This window comes from Argentina anserina, chromosome 1 (genome assembly GCF_933775445.1).
Source record: "Argentina anserina chromosome 1, drPotAnse1.1, whole genome shotgun sequence".
In the NCBI taxonomy this organism is placed as follows: domain Eukaryota; kingdom Viridiplantae; phylum Streptophyta; class Magnoliopsida; order Rosales; family Rosaceae; genus Argentina; species Argentina anserina.
Window position 1 is genome coordinate 8437378 of NC_065872.1, and position 11118 is coordinate 8448495.

General features: G+C 40.9%; 1 protein-coding gene and 2 pseudogenes across 1 annotated transcript; 1 reads left to right on the forward strand and 2 right to left on the reverse strand.

Annotated features, from left to right (window-relative positions):
- Positions 1-401: 401 nt before the first annotated feature.
- On the reverse strand, positions 402-1577 carry LOC126784392 (disease resistance protein RPV1-like). The gene is made up of 2 exons (XM_050509860.1): positions 1012-1577; positions 402-689 (listed from the first exon to the last, which is right to left on the reverse strand). The coding sequence occupies exons 1-2, from the start codon at positions 1521-1523 to the stop codon at positions 407-409; spliced, it is 795 nt and encodes a 264-aa protein (XP_050365817.1). The 5' UTR covers positions 1524-1577; the 3' UTR covers positions 402-406.
- Positions 1578-1622: 45 nt separating this feature from the next.
- On the forward strand, positions 1623-6124 carry LOC126801132 (DUF21 domain-containing protein At2g14520-like; annotated as a pseudogene).
- Positions 6125-6577: 453 nt separating this feature from the next.
- LOC126801143 (disease resistance protein RPV1-like) lies at positions 6578-10631 on the reverse strand (annotated as a pseudogene).
- Between the last annotated feature and the right edge of the window lie 487 nt (positions 10632-11118).

Here is an 11118-nt window from a genome sequence, read left to right on the forward strand (position 1 = left end):
GTACACCTTTTTCAGAAAGGCGAGGCGTTTTCGACTAAGTGTTGAGCTTTTTAAGCCTCAGGCGAGCCTTGAGGCGAGTTTTTTAAAATATTGGACACAATAGCTGAGAAGCTTCCTCATCATTCAGTTTTTCAACCTCATATATTTTATGTTCAAGTACCCCAAGCTCAGTCAATGTTCTTCTATCTCTAGTTGTTACGATGAGTCGACTCCCTGGACCCCCAAAGCTCTCTTCACCGGACAATCCTCCAGGTCTCTCAGGTACTAAATTCAGTATCTGTTTTAATTCATCAACATTGTCTAGGACAAGAAGCACCTTTTTCTTTGATAACCTGGTCCATTTCAATTCCTTTTTAACAGTGTCTACATAACTATCCCCAAAAAAAGACTCACCAACAAATTTCTGCTAATCCACTTGCGATCGCAATCTGACATCGCAAACAAACCCGCTAGTGTGGAATCGGTTGTGAATCTCTTTGTAGACTTCTTTTGCGAGAGTAGTCTTACCAATGCCCCCCATCCCCCAAATACCTACGGCAAATATCTCATTTGACTCTAGATTCAGGCAAGCCTCTAATTCTTTTATACGGGCATCCATTCCAGCTAACTCTCTTTCAGGAACAGATAACACATTGTCAAGCATATATAGAATCTGATCAACTATTTCTTGAACAACTTCTGATTCTCTCCTGCATGTATAACAATGACAAAATGAACAGAAGATGGTCATATTAATCATCTGAAACCAACCCAATGAGATAATTATTGTCAAACAGAAGATTTAACAAAGAAAATCTAACAGCTGAAGTAACTGCCTCACAATTGAAAAACATTGCTAGTGTAGAAATCATAAAGAAAATCAACATGAAATCACCCCAGCCAAAATGTACCAACTCTCTACCTCAGAACCAAAAGTAAAACAGGCATGCTCTTATTGTTTCAGCATATAAAGTAATACATAAATAAAATTACTTGGAATCGAAGTATCGACCAATAGTGAGGTAGAATTACCTATCCCATGTCACATGCCATCCGGAAAGATTGGCTACCTCCTTCAAAGCTTCCCTCCAATTCTCCACCGTGGTGATATTGTCCTTGAAATCTATCTCGTGCTCAGCAAAGGCCTCGCCGTAGTTGCCGGTCTGCTTCCTTATCTGAGAAGGCTCCACATGGTAAAAAACCGGAAGAAGTTCCAGTCCCCTCAGCTTCTTGCATTGAACAATATGAGCCAGCTCATCAAGACACCAAGTTGAAGTTGCATAGTTAGGCGAAAGAACTGCAACCGCAAACTTGGACTCTTCGATTGCTTTCAGAAGCTCCGGCGAGATGGATTTCCCCCTCTGAAGCTTTTCAGTATCTCTAAATGCGTCAATTCCTTTCTTATTCAACGCATAGTACAAATGGTCCGTGAAACTGTTGCGGGTCTCTCCCCTAAAACTGAGGAACACGTCATGGTCCCAATTAGAGGGTGAATGAACTGTTTGCGGGTTGGGACAAGAAGATGATGATGAAGCTTGTTCCATACTATTCGGGTCTCGCCGGAATCGGATTGGAACAAGTGGAAGGAAATAAATCGGGAACTTTCAATACCAGCTTCTCCCCCGACCCTATCAAAATACAAAATGTCTAGTCAACTCCAAGTGGAAGGAAATAGCGAGGAGGAGGACTGGTCAACTACAATTTTAGTCAAATATATTACAGTTGGACATTCGGGTAATGTTCATTTACGTCATCCCCTTCTTCTGGTTTTGTTCGCGGGGCTAATGTCTGGGCTCACCTTAGACCTCATGTCCCTCAGCACCGTCGATCTTGAAGTCTTGGCAAGAAAACTGCGCATTCCAGAAGAACGCAAGCATGCCGAAAATATATTGCTAGTTGTGAGAAAGCAGCACCTGTTGCTTTGCACCCTACTAAGAGCATCCGCACCGGCGAGCAAATATGCCGGCGTGCTCGAGCAGGAGGAGGGACCAGCCGGAGGAGCTCGAGCAGGAGAAGGGGAGGCTCGCACCGGCGAGCAGGAGGAGGCGAGCTGCTCGTCCAGTCAACCTAGCCGCGGTGCTCGTCCGATCGCTCGAGCAAATTTTGCTCCGGCGTTTGCTCGATCGCCTGGCGGAGCCCACCGCTCGTGGGTGATGTCACGCACGGGCGAATTTTTTTTATGTTAGGCAATGAATGGCTGCCACGTGTCACACTGATTGGCCAACGGTCCAATTGATCTGGGCCTTCCATTTTGAATCAGAAATTTCGATCCAACGGCCAGAATTAATTGGCAACGACTACTATTTGATCATAACGGAAATAAACCCAAAAAATTGTAAAAAAATCCCCAAAATTTCAAAATTCTCCCAAAAAATTGCCTATAAATACTACTTCAATTTGTTATGAACTCACACCAATTTGTGCACAACAAATTTCACATCTTCCTCCATCTCCTCTCTCTTTTCGTTTAGCATTTTTTTCCAAAACAATGGGCACCCATTGGCTTCCTTCCGAAGATTTACAAATGTGCATTTCTTTTGTCCGTCATAACATTGATGAATATGACGGTAACAAACAAAATAGGGACAAATTGTGGGAGACAATTCATGGCGATTATATGCAAAATTGGGTGCTAGCACCGGGTGAGAAACCTCCGAAGGAGCCAAGGACCCGAATCGCGCTCGCTTCTCACTACAACAAGTTCAAGCTACTCATGCAAAAATGGGGCGAATGTTTGGCGGCATCACGACAACGTATAGCTAGCGGCACTTCGCTAATGGACGAAGTAAGTACATTGTGTTATCATATATTATAATTTTTATTTGATTATATGAATTAAATTATGTAATTTATATCTAATTTGTTTAAATATGTAGCATTGTTTACATATTTAATTATTTTAATATATCTAATTTTGTTTACATTATTTGTTTTATTTAATTTGTTTAAATATGTAGCATTGTTTACATTATTTGTTTTAATATATCTAATTTGTTACATTATTTGTTTTATCTAATTTATTTAAATTATGTAATTAAATAAATACCTAATATAAGTTTTTTACATCAGGAACGACAAGCTCAATCATGTTACTATAATGCCAAGAAGAAAAAGTTTACACACTTTAAATGTTGGGAAGTGGTTAAAAATCATCCATCTTTCGTTGCGGTGCTACCTACTACTCCATCTCCATATGCAAGTAGTTACCACGGTACTCCTTCCGCAACTGAATCATCTCCAACCATCAATTTAGATGACGACCAATTGAATGAGACACCTCAAAGCAACACGGCAGCTTCATCGAGTTCACCTAGACCAATGGGAACCAAGGCGGCAAAGGAAGCTAGGTGCCAAAAGAAACAGGGTAAGACTCCTATTGAGCAACGGGTGGAGGTTTTGCATACCATTGCAAGTGACCAAGCATCATGACATACCAAGAGGCTAGCCCATAATGAAAGTGAGCTTAATTATTATGCGGAGTACATAGACATTCAAAAGCGAAAAGAAGCAAGGGCGGAAGAAGAGTTACGATTGAAGAAACAAAAGAATGACACAAGGATCATGACAATGGATTTGGAGGCTATGACCCCAATCTCGAAAATGTATTTTACCAAGAGGAAACTAGCAATCCTTAATGAAGGAGAAGCTAGTCAAGATCAACCTACTGATGAAACATATTCGGATTGTTATCACCCAAATCGCGTGCTTTTTCCATAGTAGTTATAGTATTGTACGAAGAATAAATCTGGGCTTGGCTTGTCATTTTATGTAATTTAAATTTTTCGAGAAATAAAATGCAATTTATTTATTAAGTTGAAATTGAAATACACATTAAATTAAAACACATACTGAAATTAAACACAAGCTTAATAATTAAACACAAACATCATGAAAACACACAATAAAATATATTTAAAGTATTTCACCGGTTTCCACTCTCCAAATGTGTTTCACCAAGTCTTTCTGGAGATCTCGATGGATGTAAGCGGATTCGAGATCGGCAACACGGTCGTGAAACCGTTGTATATTAGCTCCATCTCTACTGATTGGCTCAAAAAGAACTCGATTCCCTTGTGCATTCACCGGCCCATCATAAACCCGGAAAGCCCTCGATGGGTTTTGCAAGTCTTCTTCTTCTTCCTCATCATCCACATACTCTTTCTCAACAATCATGTTATGCAATATAATGCAAGCTAACATGATGGTAGTCATTACCGATTTGTGGTGCAATGTACAACTATGACGTATAATTGCCCATCGAGATTGCAAGATGCCAAATGCCCTCTCCACATCTTTCCGGTATGCCTCTTGTTTCTTTGCGAAGAGCTTATCTTGCGGCGTCTGGGGATTAGAAATTGTTTTGACAAATGTAGAGTACCTTGGATATATTCCGTCAGCCAGATAATAAGTTATGGTGTACCTCTGTCCGTGGACTTCGTAGACGACAGTTGGGCCTCTTCCGGCAAGGATCTTTGAGAACACATTCGATAGGTGGAGCACATTAATGTCATTTTTAGCTCCAGGACAGCCAAAAAAACTGTGCCATATCCACGTATCATACGAGGCCACTGCCTCTAAGATAACCGTTGGGCGACCCTTTCGGCCCGAGTATGCCCCTTGATAGGCGGTTGGGCAGTTCTTCCACTCCCAATGCATGCAGTCGATGCTTCCAATCATACCTGGAAAACCTCGGCGTTCTGCTTTAGCTAGTAGTCGCGTGAGGTCTGCTGGTGTTGGACTGCGGAGGTATCTTGGACCATAGAGATGAACAACTTGGCTGCAAAACTCCTTCATACATTTCAGGGTAGTCGATTCCCCCATCCTTGTAATTTCAGTACACTGATCTGCGGCTGACCCGTACGCTAGCATTTGTAGAGCCCCGGTCATCTTTTGTTGGGGAAGTAGCCCTAGAAAACCAGTGGCGTCTTCTCTTTGATGCGAAGAGATGTCGTGGTTGCAGAGGTCCGTCATGATAATGTTGAATCGGTCTCTGCTCATCCTGTACCTCCGACGAAAGTCTTGAACGTCGAAAATTGGACGTTCGATGAAGTAATCTTCCATGAGATTGTGTCCCCTAGATAGCCTTTGACGTGGATTATTCGGTTTTTTACCGCGACGTGAACCGCTTGGTCGTGTTGATTCATCATCGTGTTGTGCTTCCGCCATGACCACCTGATTCACGAATGATTGCTCCATATCGTCATCCTCTTCTTGTTGACGTTGTCTCCGTCTGAAAAAATTGTGGAAGTTGAAAGGATTCATCAGAGTGATGAACAAGGAAATGTTGCTAAGTGTTTAGATTGAAGGATGAGTTATAATGAGTGATATTAGACGTTTTTATAGCAAATTGGTCGAAAATCTTATCAGAAATTTGGTCCAATTATTTTGCTGACAGTGACACGTGTCAATTCTCTACTAGTCGAAAATCTGCTCCAATTATTTTAGCGACAATGACACGTGACAGCGACACCTGTCAATTATCTATTAGTCGAAAACCTTATCGGAAATTTTGAATAATATCGAGTCGATAATGACACGTGGCACATTATTATTGGTTGTAAATATATCTGGTAAAAAAAATTAATTATTTCACAACAAGACAAAATTGAATTGCTCAAGCAAATTGTAAATAGGTGTGTGAAAAAATCGATTTGCTTGAGCAAAATATGAAATCGATTTGCTTGAAGCAAAATTTGCTTCTGACCCTACCATTTGCTTGAGCAAATGCAATTTATAGGTGCGGATGCTCTAAGTTGCAATGCTGAAATGTAGGCACTTCCCCTTTTTCCGCATAGTCTGGTTATAACTTGGGTAGCAATCCTGATCTCGGTGACACTAATTCTTCTGTTTGGAGAGCTTACACATTAATCTATTTGTACGTACTCGATATCGGTTTGGCCATAACTCATAAGTATCCAATTAGCAAGTTACTAGTAGCTCTGTTTTGCAGAGCGGAATTGAAAACACTAGTAGATATGCATGGCAATGGCAGTGTGGCTGGAAAAGGTGGAGAATTGAGGCATGATGAGACACAATTATTGCCGGAGCACTTGAACTTACTGAGAAGACCGCAAGTGATGCCATCATTGCCATGACACCTATTACCGGAACTTTTGCAATTGATATGAATGCCAAGCTTGACTGAAGAGGAAGTGACTGTTGGCATTATAACAATGGAAGACGTTATCCAACAGCTTTTACAAGAGGAGATATTTTGATGAGATTGATCATCAGTACGAGGACTCGTAAATGTTTCTAGGAAGCAGGGTCTTGTAGTACACATGAACGATTTGATCACCAAATGTTCAATAAATTTGTTTCAAATTTTGCAAACCTTACATTACTGGACGACAATATGTTTTTCTCGATGACTGGGCAACAATATTTTTATGCTGCGGTGGCCGATTTCATTTTTAATCTACAACATCACAAATTCAATCTGTTAGATGTGCGTTAAAACTTAAAAGTCACAAGGAAGATGTACTACTCAATCTAGTGTGTCATTTTCAGGCACTGATTGATGGAGATCGGCACAGAGCTACTTAAACTTTTCCACGTCATGCTCGTACGCAAAATGGTGACGAGCCTCAAGACATTGAGCACTATCCGTCGGTCTCTCATTTGCGTACACAAAACGGTGACGAGCCTCAAGACATTTAGCAATACCCGTCCTTATCACATCATATGAAGCAGAGAGGTCAGCAAAGAGGGCAGACTCACCATTTAACTGATGCAGAAACCAGCTTCGTGGTATGTAGGACAGCCAAAGGAATTCTCTAGATCAATGATGATGTGCGGCCAACGAACGCCACTTTAGTTCTTCAGGAGTCATTCGATACTCATTATTAGATGTCAAATCATTGTTATTGGTGCGCAAACGACACTCAAAGTGCCAAAAGGCAGGATCCTCAGCTGGAAAAGGATTAGAAAATGATGCACAGAGAGCCAATCCTATCAAACTGTTGTCACTGCATAGAGATGGTGCGGGTAACTGGAGTTTCAGCCCCACTCCCGTCTCTGGGTCACCCAATCCAGCTCGGGATATTCACAGAAGTAGGGGGGAATTGCATTATATATAGAGTCCCGATCAAATTCCTACAATAATAAAAATAAATGAGAGAGAGAGAGAGAGAGTATACAGCACGTTGATCTGTCCTTCAAGCATTGGAAAATTGCCACCTTTCCATTTACGTCCAATTTTTTGCAACGTCTCTGGTACCGCAATAGCCCGAATGCGAGGTAAATCATCAAACAAAGAGGTAAAGCATCCAGTTATTGCTTTCCTGAAGCTCTCCTCCTCTTGCCGGTGCAAAAGACCGATACCACACCAATCGGCTTCCAAGATCGGGCAATTACAATAAATTCTGGCCACTACATCACTAATCGCATTGAATTCCGACAGAAAAACACGGGGTATGTAGGTTACCCACACGAATCCACCACGATACAAAGGCTCCAATAATTTTACTTTAGTGATGGAACACATTGGAATAGGGTTCAAGCAATCATCACATAACTTCGGAGGTAAATTCATTTCTGCCCTGGAACCAATAGAATAATGTTCACTGACGAAAGACTGGATGTTTGTGAAAGAGTGACAAAATATTGTATGTGAAAGAAGGATTGAAATGCTTCAGAGCAGGAAGTCCATATCCTTTGTTACTGATAGTGGCTGCCTTGGAATGTTGAAGCAACAACTGCAGACATCTTCGCCACTCTAGTGAAGTGTAGGTTCCATAGGCTGGAGTCTCAACCATTACACATAAATGATTCAACAACGACGTTGTATCTTCTTCGGCAGCATACTCCTGGTTATCCCTGTTTTCAAAAAGACAGCCTCTGGAGTGGAGTAATATGTCGAACTCCCTAGAACCTTGATTTTGCTGGAAATAGCCTTTGTAATTCTGTAGCCGCTTTACTGATGAAGATTGAAGTAGAAGCTTGTTCTGGTAGTACTTGTATTGATCTCTCCACTCTATTGTCAAAACTTTTGGCAATTCCCTTCTTCTGAGAGGTTACATCCACCTAGGTTTAGTGTTGTTAAAGACCCTAAACCTGAGAAGCTGTTGGGCAACTCTAAACCTGTATATCCAGTGCAGCAAAACACAATAATTTAAGATTCTCGAGACAAATGGACTCGGGCACTTTTTTTTATAGCAGTATAACATGCATCAAGCTCCTCAAGGTACTCCAAGCAGCCTATGTTATCCGGCAGATTCTCTATACTTGAGCACAGTGACAGATACAGAAATTTCAATGATGTCAAAACTACTACATAGGATGCTTGGAAGTTCGCGAAGGTTCCTACAGCCACTTAGATTTAGCAAAACAAGGCCCTTCAAAAACTGGATTGATACAGGAAGCTCCTGTATAGCCGTGCCATTTAAATAAAGTTCTGCTAACGCATCCATGTTCTCCACAAAATCTGGAAATTGTTTGAGTTTTGAACATCCAGAAAGAATAAAAATTCGAAGAGATGTCATGCTGGAGTAGGAAAGGCTCTAGACTTGCGCAACCCTTCAGATTCAATAAATCCAGTTTCTTGAGAACCCCAATTGATGGGTGAACTACTGATAACTCAGTACAACCTTCAAGGATCAATCTCTCAAGATTTGGAACCTTACTGAAGTCTGGGGTCGTGGCTAAAGATTGGCAGTGAGAAAGATCCATGAGTATTAGCTTTTCAAGACAGAGCTGTTACATAATACGAAAAGGAAAAAGTGAGACATTGGAAAAATTAACACATCAATCTTGAAAGAAAAGTCAACAAGTGTAAAAAAACATAGAGGACAAACCCAAAGCAAGAATATACCGTGCCATTCCATAGTTGTTTAATGCGGCTGTTAGGCATCTTGATTTCAACCAGATTCTCTGATGTAAACTCAGATGACAGTTATTCTAGAGGACACTCGTGCCATTCCAGAAGTCGTGACTTTTTAGATACGTATCTAAATTGCACATCGGGAAAGTTCACATTATAAATCTTCAGCAATCGCAATTTGCTCATGTTTGAGAACGGGTCATCCTTTAAAGACATTATTTCTTTTTCAGGCAAGCTTAAGAATAAGCCTTCAACAGCATTTGTCCCCTATACAAAAAACACGGGAAGTTGATTAAATTATAGTTTGTAACATATATTTATCCTATAAGCAATAATATCTTTAGAGGCGTACATAAACTAAGCAAACAGACTATTGACTCTTATCTCTTACCGTATTGTCCACGACCATGTCACAGGCATCTTCAAAACGCCATATATCTGCCTCTCTCCCAGACAAGTGTGACCCTAGAACTTCAAGAGCTAAAGGAAGGCCATCAGCATACTTTACAAATCTCTTGGACAGCTCTTCAAACCCATCTGGTGGATCGTTTTTCTTGAAGGCTATCTGACACAATAGCTGAGAAGGTTCCTCATCATTCAGTTTTTCGACCTCATACATTTTATATTCTAGAACACCACACTCTGTCAATGTGCGCCTATCTCTAGTTGTTATAATGAGCCGGCTCCCTGGAGCCCAGGAACTCTCTTCATCCTGCATTCCTGGTGCTAAAACTCTTGAGTTGTTTGAGTTCATCAACATTATCTAGAACGATTAGCACCTTTTTCTTGTATAGTGCTTTCTTTAATAACCTGATCCCTCTTCCAACAGTGTTTATATTGATGTTGCTGTCCCCGCAAAAAGATCCACAGAGAAGTTTTTGCAACTCAACGAGAGCTTTTTCTTCAGAATATGATCCAGCATTGGAAATGGAAACAAACCCGCTAACATCAAATTGATTACGAATCTTTTTGAAGACTTCCTTTTGCCAGAGTGGACTTACCAATGTCCCCCATCCCCCAAATCCCTACGGCAAGAACATCACTTGACCTTAAATCCAAGTAAGACTCCAAACAAATCTCTGTCCGGCTTGCATAACATGTCATTCAATATGTCCGAAATCCCTTTAGCTATTTCCCGAATAACTTCGGCTTCACTCCTAAACAATGACAAACAATTGCATACTATTACTTAACAGTTCCTCACCTATAACTGGAAACGTAGGACAATTATATATCGATACTATAAATCAACACATCAACTTATGTCCTATATCAAACTAAACTTCATTTAAACAAGAAAAGTGGCTGGAATTTAACCTGTCTCTGGTGACATGCTCCCCGGAGAGATTGGCCACCTCCTTCAAAGCTTCCCTCCACTTCTCCACTTTGGTGATATTGTCCTTGAAATGTAGCTCATGCTTAGCAAAGGCCTCGCCGTAGTTTCCGCTTTGCTATCTGATCTCAGAAGGCTCCACATGGTAAAAACCGGAACAACTTCCAGACCCCTCAGTTTCATGCATTCAACAATATGAGCCAGCTCATCTAGACACCAACTTGAAGTTGCATAATTAGTCGAAAGAACCGCAACCGCAAACTTGGAGTCTTCGATTGCTTTCAAGAGCTCCGAAGAAATGGATTTCCCTTTCTGCAGCTTCTCAGTGTCTCTGAATGTGTTGATTCCTTTCTGACTCAAAGCGTAGTACAAATGGTCGGTAAAATTGTGGCGGGTGTCCTCGCCCCTAAAACTGAGGAAGACGTCGTGTTCCCAATTAGAGGGTGAAGGAAGTGATTGGGGGTTGGAGGAGGAAGATGATGATGAAGGTAGATCCATATGGAGAAGATGATGGGAGATATACTATTTGGGCCTCATCAGCATCGGTTTTCAGTTTCAGGTCCCAATTGGAAGAAGATGAAAGGAAAATGTTCATGTACCAGGTTGGTTGGGAGCTAATTTTGCAGAATTGGGGCACAGTGTTAAGTCAAGTGCCAGCGGAAACAGAGAGAGAGACCTTAACTCGTCACATGAATCCATTTAGTCCAATTTACACTAAATACTGTAACGGGGACAAAGATGGAATCTTATTTTGCCCAATATAATTTCTGAAAAAATATCTAAGCTAGTGTAAATTGGACTAAATGGATTCATGTGACGAGTTAGTGGAATTTTCAGACCTTAACTCGTCACATGAATCCATTCAATCCTGTAACGACCCCAAAATTTCGAGTTTAAAAACTCAAAATTCTAAAGTCGTTAAACACAAAATAATCTCAATAAAATCGAAATCATTAAAATGTCACAGCGGATCAATTCTGAGTTC

What these genes read in the sequence shown, in the direction of transcription:
- LOC126784392 (XM_050509860.1), bottom strand. Translation starts at nt 1,523, where the DNA reads ATGGAACAAGCTTCATCATCATCTTCTTGTCCCAACCCGCAAACAGTT. An exon ending in TGGCATGTGACATGGGATAG is followed by an intron (nt 690 to 1,011) that starts GTAATTCTACCT and finishes TTATACATGCAG; the next exon opens with GAGAGAATCAGAAGTTGTTC.